Here is a 22,473-nt window from a genome sequence, read left to right as displayed (position 1 = left end):
ATACGACAAATTTTCCATATATAATTGCTCAAATTCAGGATTAGCCAAACTCAAATTGCACTGAGTTTAATGAATGGTCATGGTATAGCCACTAAGAGACGGAAATAGAATTGAACTGGCCCCTGGCTACCGTGCACAGGCCAAGTGTTTGGCGAATATCTGCTGATGTGGCAAGGGCTTTAGTTCATGAAGTTCATGTCTTACTACCACTGCCCTAATCAGTTGAGACAGAATTAGCACTAGTTAAGTCGCCTGTGTGCTGTCTGAAGGGGTTTGTTGAGGGTAAGAGTCTGAAGACAGAGATTAAGGAGTCCTCATCCTCTTAAATTGCTGGGCATCCAGGATTAGAGCTCTGGGTCAGAGAAATCCAGCCTGAGTGCAAACCTAAGCACCCGTGCACTAACACATTTGGGCTTACCAGACACGCCCTGTATTTAAAACAGATACCCTAGTCTGCACTTGCACTCAACAGCATTTCATCAGCCATACCCAAGTGACCTTGGTTCACAATTTGCCTACACATATTTTAAATAGAAGAGATACCCCCAAAATACGAAAGTTAGTATTTGAAGATTCATGGATTGATCCTATGACTCATTATCCCCAAGACTGTGTGTTTATAGACACATAGATTTGGAGCTTCAAGTGTTTACTTGGCTGATGAAGGGAAAGATCTAGTCAACCTCAGATACTTCCTTGGAAGTGTCCTGGTAGGATTTGATTGAAAACATACTGTGGTTTAGGGTAGTGATACTCTTCTGTTTGATACGATAATGGTTCATACATGTCATTTACATTTGTCCAAACCCATAGAATATACAACACTAAGTGTGAACCCTGAGGTAAACCATGGACTTTGGGTGATAATGACGTGTCCGTGTAGGTTCATTGATTGTTAACAAATGCATCTCTCTGGTGCAGGATGTTGATAGTGGGGGAGGCTATACCCTTGTGGGGGAGAAGTATACTCATATAGCAACTCTCTGTACTGTGTTCTCAATTAAATAAAGTCCATAAAAACATATAAAGTCATATATAATTTGGGACAATCAAAAGATAACAGACATAACGTGAAAAAAAGAAAAAAGGCCTCCTAGTCCATTCAGGCTGCTGTAACAGAATACCATAATCTAGGTAACTTTTAAAGACAGAAATTTCTCACAATTCTGGAGGCTGGGAAGTCCAAGGTGAAGGTACCAGCAGATTCAGTGTCTGGTGAGGACCTTCTTCCTGGTTCATAGATGGCCATCTTCTTGCTATGTCCTCATGTGGCAGAAAGGTCAAGAAGATCTCCGGCATCTCCTTCCTAAGGGTGCTGATCTGATTCACGATGGCTCCACCTCCTGACCTAATCACTTCCAAAAGACCCCACCCCCAAACACTATCACATTGTGTGTTAGGTTACAACATAGGAATTCGGGGGCAGGGGGTCGTAAGCATTCAGTCTATAGCACCAGGCAAGAAATTTTTTTAAGGAAAATTTGGACAGCAATAGATATGCCACTGGTAAGTAAAGAAGCACTTGCTTACAAGTGCAAGGATGAAAAGAAACTAGGGCAGCCACGTGAGGCCCAGAACCAGAGCCCTGACGTAGGGCAGATGTCAATGACTCTCTGTCCTTCCCAGGGACCTCCGTGACGTAAGGATATTTCCCTACATATTAGAAATAGCTTACATTTTAGGTAAAAACTTGGTGGGTTGATTAAAAGATATTGAACTACCATACTGGAAGAGTAACAAAATTTTGTAGATTGCATTCAACCCCCTTGGCATTGCAAAAATAAAGCCACACCCAAGAACCATGAAGTCCAGAACAGATACGGTACCAAGAAGGGCTTTAAATTAGAGTTAACTTATAAGAAACTTGTCTCTGAGGCCTCATTTTTTCATATCCATTGGCCTGATAGCTTTGAGTTCCCCTCTTATTTCACTGAACACATGACTAACAGAAAAAAATCCTGTTGTGTTGTTGTAGACAATGGAACCTACAGATCCTCGTAGAACTATGCCTATACCCGGCAAACCTGGCAGCCCGGAAGGAAGGCCTCTCTGCCGATTATCTGGCGGAATGACATTGGAAGGTAACCACATTGCCTTAACAACACCAGACACTGCTGCTGTCCTACCCCATACCCCCTTGGCCTACTTCTGAGTTCACGGGCAACTGCGAAGGTTATTTCCCATCTCAAGCACCTGCATCTCTCGGCTTCTCAGTCTGAAGGCTTATTCCTGCACCATAGGAGTTTGTTGAAGCTAGCTTGGGCATAACCCAGATGCAAGAGAGAATTGTGCCCTCCACAAATTGATGAATAAATAGCCAACACTTTGTCTTTCCTTGGGGGCAATTCTGACACATGTACCACAAGGTTTCTTAGAGGGTCCCCAGAAGAGCTGAGCCCCAGTTGCCCACAGTGGTAACCCACACATTTTCTCACCCCTTATTGGCTTTTCCCTTCCTGATTTCACTTCCTTACTCTCTCATGTGGGCTTCTTGGGATCACCTCCCAAATTAACGACTTGCACTTAAGCCCTTGTCTCAAGGCGTGCTTGAGGGGAATCCCAAAACAAGAGTCTCATCTACTTTTGGTGACCAATCTCCATGGCATTTCCCTAAGTGGGCATGTGTGAGGAAGAGGGGTGGTCCATGTCTGGGCAATCCTTGCTCTGGAGGAATTCTGCACCTCTCCCTTCTTTCTGTCTCCTTCCTCCCGATTTGTCTCAGACATCACATAAAGTGCAAGATGAGCACTGTCTTTTATAATTTCAAAGATCCTAGCTCACGCACGACTTAGTTCAAACTTACGCCAAAGACAGTCAATTCATGACAGACATCAAAGTTCAGTAATATTTCAAAATGAAACAACAAGTTGTGTGTCACAGTGTTCTGGTGTATAATAGACTAGGGGGAAGGAGTTGGCTGTACATCACATCTCAGGTGGAGGACCTGAGATTTCAGGCGCAGGACAGTGTCCTTGCCAGAACTGCAGGCTCCTGTCTGATGTAGACAGAGCCTGTGTGCTTTGTTGGCATTCTCACCATGGCTGGCAGGCGCCTAGCAGATATTTTTATTCTAATCCTGACTGGTCACTAGACTCTCTGAGGCCTCTGATAGAGAGGAAATTAACTGACCTCACAGAAATACATTGAAAAAACAAATCAACATGAAAAGCTTTAAATATATATATATATATAAATGGTGAAAGCAAATGTTAGGTGACTCACGGACTTTAATTTCCAATTTAATCAGTAGGTTTAGGTCTGAAAAAGAAGCTAAAGAAGTCATTGCTTGTTTAAATACCATTATATTTTCAGTTTTTGAATTATATGAATGTATTAACTATTTAAAAATTAAATCAAATATATACACAAAAAAGAATGAATGAAAGATTGCTACTTCAAAAAGCAAAACATTTTCTTCCTAATTTCCTTTTTTTCATACATAGTTATAGGTATCTTGGTTTCTTTTTATTTTAAAGTGACAGTCAAAGGTAAAGGAGAAGCTAACATGACCTGCTTGACTAGTAGTTGTATATTTAAAATTATTCAAAGGACATTAATAATTAACAAGAAAATGTAAGGCAAAATATCCCTTTAACAATGAATGGTCCCTTTTTCTGATCAATACGTTCTGAAGATAAAGTTATGAATTCTTGAGTTTATGTATGTTTGTATATAACTTGGTTACCTCTTCTCATTAAATACAGTCTCATGCTTTCACCCTGTATCTTTTCTAATTAGATACATTTTTAGCCATTAAGAAGGTTTTTCCCCTTCTTTTCTGTTTTAATCTTATCAACAAAGGAATGTTTTTCCAAAAACTGAACATATGGAAGAATATATGCATTTGCACCTCTGGGAACATAAAAATCAAAATATGTTGTAAGAAAGGAAGTTAGTATTTCTAGAATCTTGCAAGGCTGGTTTAATCTTATTATTGCTTGTAGTATGTTATACTACATACTGTGGACTCTGCAACAAATTTCAAGGGGCCATAAATAAAGCACTGTGTTCTACAATTGTATCTGGGTCTTACCAGGGAGAGATTTTTTGTGTAACTGAAAGCTTGGTATAGCTAGTCTTCCCAAGTGTTGGGAAAATACAAAAAGTATTCATTGTGTTTAAGAAGAATTCAAATAGTTCTCAAAAAGTAGAGTTGTTTGTTAACATATCTATCTGGGTTTTTTTAGAGCTCCATCAGTGGCGAGAGGTATTGATGATCAATCCAACAATGGCCGTGAACCCTTTACTGACAGCATCAGGGCAGCAAAGAATCCCACTGGTTCCCTCACCATTTGAACCCCCAACCGTGGATAGGTATTTCTCACTAACATAATTTTCTGGTCAAAGGAGAACATGGATAATTGTTAAATTTTTGAATGATGTTGACCCCAGTGTTATTTTATTGCCTACTGTTGTTCCGTGAACCGTGGTACAGTAATTCATGTCAAAATGCTCTGCTGAGTGTACCTTCAACACACTTCCCATCATTCTTCCCCTTTGAGGCCTGCTTGACATGCTCATTCAGCAAATAGCAGACGAGCACTTACTATGTGACAGGCATTGTGCGAATATTGGTATAGTCTGGAAGGGCTGCCATGAGAAAATACCACAGACTGTCTGGCTTAAACTACAATTTATTTCTCACAGTTCTGGAGGCTGAAAGTCCTAGATCAAGGTGTCATCAGGGTTTATTTGTGCTGAGACCTCCCTCCTAGGCTTGCAGGCAACTGCTTTCTTGCTACCGAGTTTCCCCGAAAATAAGACCTAGCTGAACCACCGGCTCTAATGTGTGTTTTGAAGCAAAAATATCAGGTATAATATATTACCTGATGTTGTATTGTATCATATTATACCCAGTGTCATATCATATCATATCATATCATACCCCATCTTATATTATATTAAAATAAGACCGGGTCTTATATTAATTTTTGCTCCAAAAGACACATTAGAGCTGATTGTCTGGCTAGGTCTTATTTTCGGGGAAACACGGTATGTCCTCACATGGCCTTTTGCTCTGTGCATGCACATGTCTGGTGTCTCTTCCTCTTCTTATAAGGACACCAGTGCTGTTGGATTAGGGCTCCACCCTTAGGTCCTGATTTAACATTAATACCCCTTAAAGACCTTATCTCTAAATATAGTCACATTGTGGGTTAGGACTTCAACATATGGATTTGGGGGGGCTGCAGGGGAATACAGTTCAGTTCATAACAATTGGTATCCTGGATTTTCTGTGATAGAACAATTCTTTCTTTTCAATAAAAGAGGCATTATCAGTATTTAGCTTGCACCCTCTGACAGTTCCCTATCTTATCTTCTTTAGAATAGTGTAACATTTTGAGGAGAAAGTAAAATCCATTATTTATCCTTGTTCATGGAGTGTGAACAATAAATTTGGACTTCTACAGACCAAGCTTGGCAAAATAAATAATCTACCCAAGTAGTCAAACATTGATTCTAGATGGCAAACCCCAAGCCAAATATCTCCATTAAATGAGAAAAGAATGTTGTGGTCAGAACAGTATGTTGGTCACAGAAAATCAGAGAGTAGTATGTGATTTGATTAGATCTTTTTTTCTAGATATCCCTGAAACTTTCCTTTCCTGCTTTCTCTATTGTGTTGTCAGCTGGGTCAATCCATCCTTAGTAGAATCCTTCCTCCTAATCTTTCTTCCCATATTTCTACTTAAACCAGTTTTAAGAGATTGCAGGATTTTGTACTTCATTTTGGGAAGAGATGATAGAATCCTGTGCAGTAATAAAAAAAATTCTCACTGCCTATGCAGTGGAAATTTTGTACAATTCCATCCTCATTTTATCTATTTTATATCTTTTTCCCCTAGAGATTTATTGCCTTCCACTGTAGCTCCAACTGACCCAAGACAGTTTTGTGTTCCTTCCCAATTTGGATCCTCTGTTCTACCAAATGCAAATATGCCGAACATGCTGTCCAATCGCGTCTACTCAGGTATGAGCAACAGACAGCTCTCGTCTGTGGAGCCCCTGTGAACTGGATGGCTGTGTGGAGTTTGCCGTCAAATTCACTGCTACATTTTGGAGGCAGACTGTATAGCAGCTATGCCTGTAATTTCTGCAGTTGCTACCTAGGTTTAAATCATGGTTCCACCACTGTGTGACCCTGTGCAAGTTGCTTAACTTCTCTAACCATTAATTTACTGATGAATAACATGAAAATCTGCAATATTATTGCCTGTTTTAGCTTACATGTAAGAAACTGACACAGTCATGGGGAGATGAAGTCTGAGAATTAAATGGTCTGGGAGCAATTTATATGTGGCCTGATAGGTCATAGTGAGGATTTGCCTTTTATTTTGAGTAAGAGGAGGAAACTTTTGAGGACTTTGAACAAAGAAGTGACATGATCTGACTTACATTTTACCAGGATCATTCTGACAAACTTGATAAGATCAAAGTTCTGGGGATAAACTGCTGGGCGCTAATGGGCTAATAGAATAGTCAAAAGATTGTGATGGACGGGCCCTGAGTAGTGAAAGTAGGAATAGTCAGATGTGGGTGCAGTCTGTAATTATTTTAAAGGTAGGAACAACAGGATTTTCTTATAATTGAGATATGAGATGTTGGAGAAGGAGAGTATTAAGGATGACATCAAAATTTTGATCTGAGCAATCAGAAAGGTGGAGTTGCTATTTACTGAGTTGAGGAATATTGTGAGAGGAACAGAGTTCTTGGGGTAGGAGAGATATCATAGGCTTAGTTTTGCTCATATTGCGATTGAGATACCGAATAGAAAATCGATGGGAGATGTCAGGAAGGCATCTGAAGTCCAGGGAAGACTTCGAGATGCAACCTAGAGATATGATTTTGGGAGTTACCAGCATGCATGAGACTAGATGAGATCATCTATACAGTAAGTGTGGATAGAAGTTAAAAGGATGATCTCTGGGACATACCAATAAGGTCGAGAAGATGAGGAGGAGCAAGCAAGGCAGAATTAGAAGGAGCAACCAGCAAGGTGGAAGAGAACCCAAACGAGTATGGAAGCCTGGGAGGCAAGGGAAGAAAGCATTTTAAAAAGAGATTGAGCAACTGGGTCAAGCAAGTATGCTACTCATAGATCAAGTAGAGGAGGACTACAAATATGTGATTAGATTTAGCTATGTGGAAGTCATTGGTGATCTTGATAAGAGCTATTTCAGTAGAGTGGTAACAGTGAAAACATGGCTGGTGGGGCTCAAGAGAGACTAGGAAGTAAAAATTTATCCATGATATAAAAGGTCAAACTGATGTATCTTATATCCCCAAAACTATAGTCATGGGTTTCTGTTTGTCCCTGATTCTGAACTCCAACAACTCTTAATAGATAGGAACAATGTGAGTGAAAAGCCTGACTCAAAAAGAAATATGATTGGTGCCAGGGTCAGTGAAGATACCAGCTTGCCTGCATTTGAGCTACCACAGTGTGTGGATCTATTGCAATAAGATTGGGCATCTGAGCAAGGGCCAGATATGAAACTAGACACCCCCACTGGAGTAGCCCAAGGACCAAATAAAACAGGTGCCACAGCTGATCCTGGATGGAAGCCCCATCTGGCAGCAAGAACCCAGTAAATCTATAGCCATGACTACAAGTAATAGATAAATAGAGCAGAGACCCAGAGTATCCTTCTTAGTGATGAAGAATCCAGAAACTACCAATATTTGGATATAAACACACAGATTGATCACCTGTCCCAGGAACAGAGATCAGGTCTCCCACCTCAAGACTGATGTGTAGGAGAGTAAGTAAGGGCCACGTAGGGCCTCGGTCCTATAGAAACTGAACTCCAAGTAAGTTAGCAAAATAGAAACTAAGACAGGGATCTATTGCAAAAATTGGGATGTGAGGTGGGGAGTGACATATTTCAGCTTAACTAGCACTAAGTTTCAGGTCACTTATTTGGCAAAGAGAAGGAAACTTGGAATAGGTTTGATGAATCTAGATTTCAGAGTGTTCTAAAAAGCAGGTGATTGGAATTGTGCTCTCTGCACTGGACTTCTCACATGGACTTTCTCTGCATCCTTGGGGAGTGCACCATGAGTTGGCACTTTCATGCATGTCCACTGTCTAAAGGAGAATATCTTGAAGCTACTGAACTTGAAAAATATAGAGAGCTTTAGAGTTAGAAGGATTTTTAGATGTTACCTTATCTAATCTCTGAATTTTACAAATGACAAGGAATCTCATTAAAAAAAGACATAATATAGCTTATTTCAAGATAGGTTATTATTAATAGTTTAATGAGCTCTACTAGCTTAGTACAGAGCAGGTATAAGAAAGAGTTGTAGACTTCATGATACTTATTCTCTTGTTGGGAAGCACAGATTTACAATTATAAAACTATCGTTAGACAAAACTAAGTATAATAAGTACAATTTTTGTGTCTGTTATGGTTAGAGGGTGCTCTGCGGACCTGTGCTGTCTGTGAAGTGTTTGCACCAATAAATGCATAGAGTAAGGGCTTAGAAACCTTTATGGTAATTTGCCAGGGTAATTTTAGGTCCATTAATCTAATATTTTTTAAATTGTGCTTGTATATGTCTTTGTTTTCATTTAAATTTTATTGTATTTTTTAAAAGTGTTGGTCCATGATGGGTTGGAAAGTTTAGAAGAAAAAAATGCTCCTTCACTGTAGGTTGTTTGAGAAGTGCTAATATAGACTCTAAGTGCATTAGGAGTGCAGAAAAATAAAAAATGAATATAGCATGAAGTTGCCAGCCAACCTTGAATTCTGGTGAGGCTACCATTATTTCAAGACATTTTAGAGGGTGGAAATGGACAAAGAATATAATTGCTGCCCCCTCCATGGAAATCACAGAAAAATATTTACCTCAGACACACCAAAGTGTCCCTATAGAGAACTTCATATTTTCACCGCAAATCATGCATTTATTCCCAGGGATTTCAGTGCATCCGGAAACACTTAGTTACGTTTCTTTCTTAAAGGTCAACTTATTCCTCTTGTAACAACAACAACAACAACAAAAGCTATCAATTTTTCTTCAAAAGAAAGAGACCAAGAGACCCACAGTTCATCTTGTTCCTTTTGAAATATGTCAGGAAATGTCACCTGTCATGAGACCCACACTTAAAGAAAAAAGTTACCTCGTGTTATCATGCCATCACCAAAGTGACTCAAGATGCTGAGCAGCAAAGATTTGATACTGTTCCCAACGTGGGCCTCAACCGGTGGTTTTGCAGATACTGTTTTAAATCATTGTATTTTGTGGTGTTATTTTTAAATGGGTGTTGTTAATTTGTTTGTGGGTATAATGGTGGTTTTCCTTTTTAAGGTTGGGGCATCTTACCGCCTGAATCCATAAAAGCAATGGCCAGGAGAAATGAAATGATTCAAAGGCAGCATACTGCCAGGTAACGTAACAGTGATGTTTTATTTGTTTTCTATTCATTCACTTGTTTGTTTATTCATTAGTTTTAGATAGAGGTAAATAGATATAGATATATATGTATTTTTATAGATTCATCAGTTTATTTATTATATTTGTGTATTGTTGTATTTGTGTATGTTGTTATATTTGTGCATATATACGAGTACGAGTTCTGACAATTAAGTTTGCGCACTTGTTGCAATGATGTTGCTAACCTTTTTTGATATCAGAGGGCTTATTCATTATGAATTTGTACCAACTGGACAAACAGTTAACCAAGTTTATTATTTGGAAGTGCTGTAAAAGCTGCGTGAAAAAGTTAGATGACCTAAACTTTTTGCCAACAATTCATAGCTCTTTCATCATGACAACGCACCAGCTCACACAGCACTGTCTGTGAGGGAGTTTTTAGCCAGTAAACAAAAAACTGTATTGGAACACCCTCCCTACTCACCTGATCTAGACCCCAGTGACTTCTTTCTTTACCTGAAGATAAAGGAAATATTGAAAGTAAGGCATTTTGATGACATTCAGGACATCAAGAGTAATAAGATGATAGTTCTGATGGCTATTCCAGAAAAAGAGTTCCAAAATTGCATTGAAGGGTGGACTAGGCACTGGTATCAGTGCATAGCTTCCCAAAGAGAATACCTTGAAGGTGACTCTAGTGATATTCAGCAGTGAGGTATGTTGCACTTTTTCTAGGATGAGTTTGTGAACATAATTGTTCGACTTCATATACACTCTGAATATACATATATATGTATATACTCTGATTACGTACAAAAGTACTTCAGGAATATTGCAAAAAGAAACATGTACAAACATGTACACAGGTTGGTTAAGGATTAAAAACAAGATTAGAAATTACATAGTGAAGCTAAATTCATAGGGCATAATAGTTTGTCAACGTCTCATAATTAAAATGCCTAACTGTGATTCCCCTGAAATTCAAAGTCGCATTTCTGTCCTAAATGATTTCAATTTTGCCCAAACACGGCAGCCAAGCTTGCCAGCCCCACTTCAGACAATACCATCAGAGTCCATGTCAAGCCAACAGGAGCCTTCAGCTGTAGCAACCAGGAGAAAGAAAAGATAGCAGTAATGAGTAGGGTATGCCTGGAGGGGGAAGAGAAAGAATCCGAGGCAGTTTCCTCATTACTAAACCCTAAGCCTCCAGGTGCTGAACAACAAGCAAAGAAAAGTAAGCAAAAACAAATCCTCCCTGTCCTTCCTCCCCCACCCCTGCCACTTGCATTAATTTGTAACAGTTGAGACTGGCACTGACTTACTACATTTCTTGAGTCCCACTAAAACTGTACTGCAAGGTTTAAAACCCTCTTCCCAAAACTTTAATTTCTTTGAGGATTAATCTCTGGCAAGAAACCAGCTTGTGCTGCATTATTAATTTATAATAAAAATGTATATAATTTTAACAGGTGAAACTATTAAATCTGCCAGAGGTAAGGCTCTAAAGTCTAGCCTTGGACTCCCTCAGTGAGAGTCTGCCATACCCTTCACCCTCAGATCTTACCCCAAGCTCTCCTTCCCAGTGGCTTTGTGGGGGATTCATGTTTCCACCCAACAGACTTCAGAGAAGTAGTCTGAAACTCATGTAAAACAGAGGTGCTATCTTAGGGAAAGCAGAGAGCCATTAAAATTACATTTCTAATGGTTTGTTTGGGTTGTATAAAATGTACACTTCTGTTTTTAGGATGGAAATGGAAATGCATGCCATTTACCAGCAAAGGAGAATAGAAAAAGTGAATCCCAAGGGACTGGCAGGCCTGGGGATACCATTCCTCTATGGCTCCAGTATCTCATCTGGCCCAGCCCACTGCCAGCGCAGGACTGTGCTCCCTGCCGGTGACCTGCATTTGCAGCAACGCTCCCTGAGAAACATTCAGCGCAACCCCATGCTGGTGGCAACTAGTCCGCGCTTTCTAGAGAGCTGGGGTCAGAAATGTCGTCGTCTCAGGAGAGGTGCAGGGAATCAGAAAGTTCTAGACAGTGATACTGAGAGTCCCCAAAGTCAAGCAGAAGAAAAAACCCTAGGTCAGACTCAGGCGATTGCCTCTGAAGAGGATGAGTATGCAAAAGACCCAGAAACAGAAGCTCTCAACAATCAGATGTCAAGCGAAACCAATGAAAAGCCAACTACAGCTCTTGCCAACACCTGTGGAGAGCTGGAGCTTACTCACCAAAAGCCCTGGGGAGGAGTTCATGGTTCTCCCCTGGAAGCAAAGGCCTGGGACAGTGGGAAAGAGATGGCTTCAGAGCAGGCTTTTGCAGCCTGTGGTGAAAAGAACGCAGTTTACCCTCCAGTTCCTCAACCATCTCTGCCCGGTGAGTATCCAAGAGTGAATGGCCAGCGGCAGATTCTTAGAAACCACAGGTCATCAAGTCTTTCAGTAATTACATAGTGAACTATAACCATCATGCTTCTTTTTATCCTTCCTTCTCTTAATCCTATTTTGAATTACTGTATTTTGCCATGTATAATGTGCTCCCATGTGTAATGAGTACCCACGTTGTTGGCCCAAACTTTCAGGGGAAAAAAACTTTTGTTTTAAATCAAATTTTTATTTGTTTACATTTAGGTCTTGTTTTTTGTATTATAAAGGAATTTTAGCATTTAGTTTTTAACATATTATGGTATGAGAAATTTTATGTCACAAGTAATTACAAAACACGAGGACAGATACAAGGTACAAGAAATTTTACATACCGGTAACAAATTTACCATATTTACACATCCTAGAACACATCTCCGTTGTTGCAAGTTCTTCCTAAGTTCAACAAAACCATGATCCCCTTCTAGGGTATTATTTTTCATACGGATATCGTTATTGATTTCTAGAGTTACACTTTTAACTCATAAGCATAAATAAAAGAATTAAAAACATTTATATAGATACAGAGTTAGTACTACCCATGTATAATGCACACCCTCATTTTCTCCCTCACAAATTTGGGCACAAAAGTGCGCATTATACACGGCAAAAATACAGTATCTCTTGAAGTCATTTTATTACATTAGTTCCAAGAAGCCACATCAGTGAAATTCATCTCTATTATTATATAGAGAATTTTTAGCAAAGTCTAGAAAGGCAAGTATGAGGAAGGATGGAGAAACCTACCAGAATTTTTAATTAAAATTTTAATTTAATTTGCTGTTAATTTCTTCAACACAGAATAGAGGCGCTTCTGGCTTAACAGTATGAATTCTATCTCCTCTGCATTTAAGTGTAGAAAAATAAAGACAATTAAACAGAAGCATTAACTTTCAGTGCCCGCTACTCTTAAAGATACCTTCTAACCTAAAATATTAACTTACTACCCTGCCCCAAAAAAACACTGAATAGTTTTCTAGGACTTCTTTAGATAAAAATATTTTAAAACACATCCCAAACACATCCTAGAAGTCCAAGAACTCTCCGTTGTTGCAAGTTCTTCCTAAGTTCAACAAAACCATGATCCCCTTCTAGGGTATTATTTGGGAAGGGGCGTAATCTAGGCCCCAGACCAACTGCTTCCCTTACAAAGTGTTAGTTTGCCATTTTGATGAAGGTGCAGCTACACTCTTGCATCACCTAAAGGGCATGGTAAATCACGTAACATCACGGAACCTGGTGGAGTTAATCTGGAGAATGCAATCCACACCACCTTTCTATTGGAATCTAAGAGAAGCTGGAGCAGTTCGGGAACTTCTTTGTTTATTTAAGATAATGTAGTCATTAAAGATCCTTTAGAGGAAGAAAAGAAAGGAGGCAGCTAAGATTTTTAGAAAACATTTTTTCAGTAACTCTTAATATCCTTGAAGGGATTTACCTATAGATCTATATATAAATGGACCACTCTCTACTAATAGAATATGAAGAAATTAATGTAATTATACCTAAAACTGTGCTCTTAGCATCCCCCTTTGCCCTGGAAATTTTACACCACAAAATAATTTCCTTTCCATTTTAAAGGAACACACACACTGGTTACCACTGGGGGAAATCTGTCTTTGGACGAAGATATTCAGAAATGGAGCGTGAGTGACGTGCACAACTTTGTCAGTGGTCTTCCGGGTTGTTCCGACTATGCTCAGGTGACCTAATATTTAAGTATTCTCATAAAAGTAAGACACTTTGACATATATTTCCTTCATAATAAGTGCCGTCAAACTTGCACTTGGTTCCCAGAGAGGATTCCTAGTAATCGCCCCTTTTTTATGTCCTTGGCTGCCCTGGAACAGAAGCTCCTATTTGGTGGAGCTTGAGTCATGTGCCCACAGCCCAGCTGGAAATGCCAGTGTCTGGCTTTAGTATCTGTTCCATCAAGACTCCGGAGATGGGAATTCTCCCCAAATTAGGAGATTCAGAGCCCGAAGATCCAAAAGGAATGAGAAATGTCTACTGCATTCCCTACTTGTCCATATAACAAACATGTTGGGGGCATATACTTCTGCACCAGACGTTTCAGGCTGCTCATAATAGGTAACGGAAATATGGACTTCATTCTAAAAAAAAGCAAGAATGCAATAGATCTGAAAATCTGGGAATTAACTACTTTTAAATTCTGTATTTCTGCTGGGGCAATATACAAAAATGCATACATACATATAATTCAATCTGATAGATAAATACTATTTCTAAAAAAAATACAGTGATGTCAGGACAGTTGGAATGAAGACTAATTTCACTCGTGTGGGAAAGTTGGTGACAAAAATCATAAGCTGGCAAGTTTTTGAAGTTTATGTCAATGCTAACATTTTCATGCATGTAGTTTATTTTTTCAAGTGATTTAATATTATAACACAATTCCAAGCAACAATGTGCCTACTGAATCTGGTATTGTTGTCTTTGATTTATATGTTAAAGGAAAAGAAAGCAAGAAAAGGACGTTCTGATGTAACATCATAATTAACTGATGTTAGAGATTATTTTGGATCTTAGTTTGGAAATCATATTTTCCTTCATGTAGTGCTGTTGATTCTTTTTGTTTCTCTTTGTTGTTGTTGTTCTGTTTATGAAACTTAAGGGAAAGTGATACAGAGTCGTAATTAAGAGTATGGCTTATGAAACCAGAAAGTACAAGTTCGAATTCTGGCTTTTCTACTTTCTGAACACGTAACATAAGATAAGTTGCCTCTCTTCGTTGTACCTCAGTTTTTTCATCTGTAAAATGGGATAGTATGATACATTCTCAAAGGATTGTTGTATGCAATCAAGAGTGTCTGGCACTTTGTAAGTACTCAGTAAATGCTAGTTTCATCACTATGTCAGGCTCCTAGAGAGAGTAGAACCTCAAGCTACTAATGAGGCAAGTTGTAGTCTTCAAATCACCCACTTTGTCTTTTTGCATGCCTGATAAAATGTTTTGTCCTATTCTCTCCTATTTAATGAGTATAACCTTATTTTTTTTTTTATTAGTCGTTAACTATGGGTCAGTCGACTTTTAAATTTATCAGTGTCACTTATCAAGTGCCACATCAACCACTGGTACAGTAAAGTTACCCAATTCTGATAACGGCCAGCAACAAGCAACCTCGTGTATAACGGACGTGTGATTGCTAACTTCTGATGGATTGAACCCATTTGAACTCTCATTATTCTTAATCAGTTAGGGATCCAGTCATAAAAGTGCAGTTTATAATAGCTACTCTTGTAATAAGTAATGTTACATGCACTTCATCCTTTATCATCCCAAATGTCCTCTGGCAGGCCCATAGGAGTGACATAAACACAAATACCCACTTCGCTGACTCATTATCTCTCAGCAACAGGATGTCAGTGCTCCGTTCCCCATTCCAAGAAGCAGAAATAATTATTTCGAGGTATTTCATAAATGTGTTTAGGGTCAGGTCCTGCTCTTGTTTCCTTGTTAAAGCCTATTCCCTCCCAGTGACTTCTGGCAAGATCAGCTGCAAGAAGGCAGCTGTTCTGCCTGGCACGGCCCCCACCATGCTCCGTGACGGCGTTCTGTACACAACAGGAGAAAACCCTGGATCCGACTCGGTGCAGCCTGGGTGGAACACACTCTGACGCAGCCTTGCTTGTGCACAGCCCTCACAAGAACCCTTGTCTTAAATGTCCCTTCGGCTTTCACTCACAGCCCTTGGGACTAGTTGGGGTTACACCCACGGTCCCCTACCTTCTTCTTCCTCACCTCTGCCTTAGGTGCCTCCTCTGCAACCTCCCATCACCTGCCTCCTGTAGGTAGAAGAAGAAATTCAGAAAAAACCACCACAACTAAAACCCAAAGCCCCTATGCAAAATGAATTCTTTTAGTTAGACGCACAGAGAGGGTTTGTGGCTCAACTGTTAGGGACCTCCGGGAGACCGTGCAACACATTTTGTTTGCTCTAAGTTAGTGTCTAGTTCAAAGAACTGAGCAGATACAATATTCTCCCTCTAAACATAACTGAAATTACTAAAAATATGTGTACATTCATATGGTGCTTTTGGCCTCACCTGCTCTCCTGAGAAGGAGGCCGTGGGACATCTTCTGAGAGACAGTGGCGTGTGTTGCATCCTTGCCTCAAGCCCAGGGTTCATCCACCATGGCTGAGCGTTTGGCCCTCAGGAATGTCAGGCCCTGGCTGCCAACCTACTTCTATGTGAAAATTTATCCCTGTGGATTCTCTTTCTTTGGTGCTCAAAAAGGGAGATCTGACGGTGAATTTGCCAGCTGAGGGAGGAAGTGAGGCAGGAGAGAGGCGAAGGAGGAATTTCCAGGTGAGGGCCAGGAGACAGAAAAAATTTAACATAGCTGGGATGTTGAGAGTGGTTCCTACTGGCACAGAGAGGACCAGGGCCAAGGTGGGAGAGGTGAGAATGACCAGACCGGAGGCTGGAGTGGGAGAAGGGGCCAGGTCACAGGAAGCCTTGGAGACTCAGTGAAGGATTAGAACTTTATCCTGGAGGCAGCTGAGGTTTTAGTAGTATGATTAGCTTTTTATTTCAGAAAGGTCACTCAGGTTGCTTTTATGAAAAAAGGTTGTATGTGGCAAGACTAGTGTGGAAGCCTCCTCTGACAAGCAATAATCGTATCTGATCCAGGGTAAGAACAGTGTGGCCGGCAGATAAGAACACTATCTAAGAGACACAATTGGCATGATTCAACTTCTAAGTTAAAGACATACATACATTAGGGAACCTGCAACACAGAGAGACACTGAAGCCAACAGAGACTGAGACCAATGAGGAAGAACAAAGAGGACCTGGGTCAGAAACCTAAGGGACTCTAATACATAAGGATGGACAGAAAAACAGTAGCCACAAAGGTGACTGTAAAGAAGAGGGCAGAGAGTACCCCAGAGGGAGAAGCCTCAGGAAGGCAAGGGAAGGGCATCTTTCAGGAAGGAGTAGCCCAGTGTTTTCTATCCATCTCTTATCAGCCTGGAACTTTGGTCTATCAGCAGCCTTCCTAGTTTCTGAAAGAAAGGAAGGCACGGTCACATCCACTACGACAGTCAGAATGGGCCGTGCTGGGAAGGTCCATGACAGCTCCCATCTGCATCTCCTCTCCTCCCTCCACCATGTAGCTAAGGCAGTGGACAGAGGGCAGTGCACCTGTAAATGTGAGAGATGGCATTTGTCTGTCCCGATTTTTACCCACATTCCTTTACTGAGACTCTTTGTTCATTCAGTGATTTGTCCAGCAATGTGGATGGCACACCTTCTGCTATGTGCCAGCTACTGCATTACGGGTACATTAGTAAATAAGACACGAGTCTGCCCTCAAATATTAATTATTCCATGGTGGAATTGAGTTGTATAAAAAGAAAATCGCAATGCACTTCCAAGCTAATTAAAGAGCACAAACAATGTGCTACTGGAGCACAGAAGGGGGAGTAACTGAAAATAAGAAATTTTATAAAATTTCGTGTCATCCTCAAGCAGTCTTAATGTTTCCTCCAAAACAACTAACCAATATGCATAGAAAACAAGAATTTTCTAAAGAAAGACATGTAGAGCAAGTTAACACCTTTTGTGTTTAAAAAGGTATTTAAAGATCATGCAATTGATGGGGAAACGCTGCCATTACTCACAGAGGAGCATCTTCGAAGCACTATGGGATTAAAGCTAGGGCCGGCACTGAAGATCCAATCCCAGGTACGGCGATTTCTCATAACTCAATAGGTATTGATGGATGAAGCTTAAGAGAAATACGTTATACTTTTATCCTACTGTAATATTCATAATACCTATCTAAGTTCTTTACTAACCTCTTTCCCCTCTGTGGGTGGGGACATGACAAAAGTAAGGGAACCTGAAAACATTGGATTGGGGTCGTAACACACATTCCTAGGTAGAGTTGGGAAAGCACAAAGCAGTGGTGTGCTGGTCAATGTTTAACAACCGGCTCTCTGTAAAGACAAAATGAACCCCGATGTGTAGCATTTGTCCATGTCTGTAGGGTAAGTATTCCCACCGTGGCTGTGGATGTAATGTCACTGGATACAGAGTTGGGAAGATATTCGTGGCAGCACCCCATTTCAGAGTATTTTTTACCACATGGATAGAATAGACACAAACAACCTCAGCAGCGGAGATAATGATAAATGATAATAGCAAAATAATTAGGTAAAGACAATTAGGCAGTGGTGAGTTTTGAGTATTTATTAGTTTAGTTTTCAACATAATGTATTTTTTTTGTCATCTGAGTTTTAAATTAGGATCAAAAACATTAATCAATGTCTAAAGGCCACCCTGCGAGGGAGTGTGAAAGCAGCAGACGGGGTTGGTATTTTGGCTGGGGACACGGGAAGAGTTTTACACTCCTAACGAAACTACCCTGTTCACAGATGAGGGTTGCCTTTTTAGTGATAAGCCTGTTCATCTTTGAAACTTCGGTACCTAGAAAAGTGAGGTAATTAGGTATCTCAAAAAATGTTTCTTAAATAAACGAATGACTAGCCTTTCTTTACACACTTTAATGATCCAAACGAGTGTATTATCCATCCTCAAGCACAATTTACTTGTAGACAATCGTTCAAAACCTAGCTAACAACTAAAATATCTAAGTTACAAAACATTACGAAGACACATTACGTAACACCATCCTGAAAGACAAGTGCTCCGCATGACTTTCAGTACAGTGCATTTAATTGTAAGTTTGTATAATTTAACTTTTAATAATGGCATGTTTAACAACTGGCTTGCAAACTTCCTAAAAATGTACCAATTGGCTTTCAAGCTGAAACAGGCCAGCTCCAGCACACCCCTTCTCACCTCCTCCCTGGCTTCATTCTGGTGTGAGGTGCCAGCCTCTCTCATTGGATTCCTTCCTTAGCCTTCTAGCGGTTCTCCCTGCTCCGCCCTTGCCCACCCAGAGCTGATTCACAAAACACTGAAGAATGACCCTGTCATGTGCAGCGTAAAGACAGGAATACATTCTGAGAAATGTGTCATCAGGCAATTTCGTTGTTGTGCAAACATGATAGAGTGAGTGCACGGACACGAATCTAGATGGTACAGCCCACTACACACCTGGGCTTTATGGTATGGCCTATTGCTCCCAGCATGCTGTACAGCATGTTACTGTACAAACTACCAGCAGATTAAATCAAGCGCAAGAGAAAATGGTGCAATCAGGGGACTTGGTGAACGCGAGATGTATGAGGCTGCGACCGGTATAACCTGGGACACTATTTTACAGCTAACTTTGGGTTTTTTTATAAGTAGGAAAAGTACACTGTAAAATGACGATAAAAAATATAGTATAGTAAATAGATAAACCAGTGGCATAGTCATTTATTATCACTATCAAGTACCATGTACTGCACACATTATATGTGCTAATTTTATAGGACAGGCAGAGCAGCAGGTTTGTTTACACCAGCATCACCACAGACGTGTGAGTGATGCGTTGTTGCTACGACATTATGACAGCTACTAGGTGACAGTCACTAGGCGATAGGAATTTTTCAGCTCCATTTTAATCTCATTATAATGGGGCTACCACTGTACTGGTAGGTGTATTGGTGGGTTGTTCACTACAACGTCCCGTTGTGCGGTGCATGACTGTACATAAGACAGATCATGTCACTCTTCTGCGCAAAAGTCTGCAATAGCTCCCCATTTCTTGTAGCTCAAAAGCCAAAGTCTTACGTTATGTGCACTCCTCCCCACCCACCACCACTCTTACCTTCCTCACCTCATCTTCTTCTCTCCCCCTCAGTTACTGCTTCTGCCCACTCCCTTGTGCTGCAGACTGGGCATCTAGGCCTTCTCCTCCGTAGGGCCGGTCCCTCTGCGTGGGGATATCCTTATGCTGTGCTCCCTCATCTCCTTCCCCTTTGCTCTACTCTACCTTCCCCGTGAGGTTTGCTCTGAGCACCCTGTTTAAAATTGCACACGGCCCAGCTCCCACGCATTCCACTACTACCAGTTTTTTCTGCTCTTCTTTCTTTTTCTCATAGCACCTATCACCTTCAATCATAGTATATAATTTATTTATTTTTATATTCATGTTTATTGTTGATTTCCCCCTGCTACCAATAGAATGTAAGCTCCATGACAGCAGAGATCTTTATCTGTTTTGTTGACTGATGTATCCTTAGAATATGCAAGACCCGTAATAGGTCAAAAATCACTTATTGAAAGAATGAGTTTCCTAAAAGTGAAACCAGGAAGCGTCAACTAATTCTTCCCAGAATTCATACAGGAATGCACCTTTTTACAATACATGTTTATGTCAGGAGCTGAGAGTTCAAAATGTCATTCAAAAACCATTTTTATCTGCCTAAATTTTTTAGGGTAAAGAAGTTCTTTATATCTAATGTTAGTAATTTAATATTTCCATTGGTATTCTTTTTTTCAGTGTCTTTTTTTTTGGAATAATTTTAGATACAGAAAAGTTGCAAACATAGTACAGAGAGTTCACCCAGGTTTCCTTAATGTTAACATCTTACCTAACGTGGCACATTTGTCAAAACTAAGAAATTAACATTGGTACAATATGGCATTCACTTTTAAATGACTTATTTTTCTTTAGTGAGGGTACTATGTATCTCCTGGCATACTTACAATGACACTGCATAGTTTTTTCTTTGGCTCTGATTTATTCCTTTGCCTTTTTTGTTTGTTTGTTTGTGACCTTATAATGTGACCAACTCCAAATCATTCTTAATCTCCTCACTTACTGTTAGCATTACCCCCTGCCCCCAGTCATTTTCACAAGGCTGTAGTCACTTGTAGTGCTCCCATCTGCTATGTGTAAGTGCCTCCACAGGCCCAGCTGAGCTGTTAGAGCCATGCCCCATCTGCCAGCATAACAGGACAGGGCCTCCACAGAAGCTGAGAAGGAAAGGTCCAGCTGATGCCAAATGGTCAGCCAAGCAGAACAGTGGTGGAGCCCTTGGGATTGGGAATTTCCAGGGGTCCAGTTGAAGCAGCCGAATTGGAAAATTCTGAGTAACTTGTGGTAGACCTAGCAGGTGAGCAGGCAGCAGTTCATCAGATAAGACAAGGTATCTTTGTGGACAAGATCACCAAGTCTCAATCTCCAAAATGGGATTCAAGGGCAACATCCCCTAACAGGAAGCCCTGTTAAGAAGAGGGAAACCTTTTCTTCAGAAGGTGGACCTGAACTGGGCATACAAAGAAAAGGGTCAGCGAAGAAAACGTGACTAGAATTTGAGAACTCGAATATTATTAGAATGGAGGATGCTGGGTTTGAGCTCCGACAATGTGGACAACATAGACATTTCCTGGGTCTCATTCAGGTCAGGTCTGTGTAGGAAGGAGCCCAGTGGTTGGTTAGTATTGGGGCACCACGTCCCAGAACAGCCCTGTTTATGTCTCAACACTAAGCCGACTGAAGGCCAGCTGTGTGCTGAGATTGTCTAAAGAATTCCAGCCTTAGCCAGGAGAAGGACCAGCTAGCTGGGTACTGGTGAAGGTGGAATGCCGTGTCTGTGGGACCTCTTGTGGGACCACTGGAAACGGGAGAGGTGGAGTGAGCTGAGTGAAATCACTGCGTGCAGATGAACCACAGCAGAGCCAGGTATGGGAATTGAAAAGTTACCACGACCTAGATATCTAGTTTTACAGCAGTGAACACTGTATGATTCTGAGAGAAAGAAAAAGCCCCCACATCCTAGTAATGTGTCCCTATATCGATGACTGTGCCTGAAATTACCTCAGCCTCCCTGCCATCTGTAGCTAAGCAGAATACACTGGATTAATGAAAAAATTCATAAATTTAATTACTATGCTTATTTTGTCTTCAAAGGTATCTCAGCAGGTGGAAAGTATGTTCTACAAGAAAAGTTTTTCACTTCCTACCCATACAAAACAAGCATTTGATCAGCCAGCAGATGCATCCCCTCTTCTGGATTTTAATTCCTGGGGTGATACATTGGACAGTCCCTATTCCCAGGATATAATAATTCCTAAAGGAATTGAGCGAGATAGTATGAGAAATTAAAACCCTCAAGGAGCAAAAACAGTCTTAGTCAGTTTTCCAAAGAGTCTAGGATATTCTGAAAGGTGTGTGAGGTTTTCCCAGGACCAGATGGAGGCTGAGAGGGAGAGAAAGCCAGCCTTCCTGGAGCTGTCTTGGAGGAGGCCATGCCCGAGAGGCTTCCTGAAGAGACCTCAGCACAAAGTGGCTGGAGGCATATCCTTGGAAGCAAAAACTAAAGGAAGGAGAGAATTTGCAAACACCAAAGAAGCTTCGGTTGGATGGTTCCATGAGGAAATCTCTGAAGAAGCCAGAAGAGCCTGAATACTGAAAAAAGAGCTCCTTATCTCTCCTCTCATTTCCCATCCCCCAACCCAGAAAGAGACAAAGGCAGCCCAGTGGAACAGGAAGGAGGCACAAGAGAAAATGAAGTACAAAATAGAGAAATAGAGATGCTGACGATAAGGTCTCCACCTTTTTTTTAAATTGCAGCCTCCAGGCTGAAGGAGGCCCAAGCTAGGGAAGGGCAGACACTTTAACCTTAAAATGCGGAGTCTGACTATTATTCAGCATTTTCTTTCTGACATGAAACTATGTTATGACTAAAAATAACTGGAGGACTCCTCATTATCTGAGAGGGACATGAAAAGTCGTAATCCCCAC

At 40.6% G+C, this 22,473-nt stretch overlaps 1 protein-coding gene across 1 annotated transcript; it reads left to right on the top strand.

The window, feature by feature from the left end:
- The first annotated feature begins 4,213 nt into the window (after positions 1-4,213).
- On the top strand, positions 4,214-21,834 carry SAMD7 (sterile alpha motif domain containing 7). Its single transcript, XM_033121508.1, has 7 exons — positions 4,214-4,314; positions 5,847-5,971; positions 9,316-9,394; positions 11,126-11,757; positions 13,386-13,507; positions 17,406-17,516; positions 21,640-21,834. The coding sequence occupies exons 1-7, from the start codon at positions 4,214-4,216 to the stop codon at positions 21,832-21,834; spliced, it is 1,365 nt and encodes a 454-aa protein (XP_032977399.1).
- The last annotated feature ends 639 nt before the right edge of the window (positions 21,835-22,473 follow it).

This window comes from Rhinolophus ferrumequinum, chromosome 2 (genome assembly GCF_004115265.2).
Source record: "Rhinolophus ferrumequinum isolate MPI-CBG mRhiFer1 chromosome 2, mRhiFer1_v1.p, whole genome shotgun sequence".
Lineage (NCBI taxonomy): Eukaryota > Metazoa > Chordata > Mammalia > Chiroptera > Rhinolophidae > Rhinolophus > Rhinolophus ferrumequinum.
Note: the sequence above shows the minus strand (reverse complement) of the source record. Positions and strands in the feature narration are given on the sequence as shown.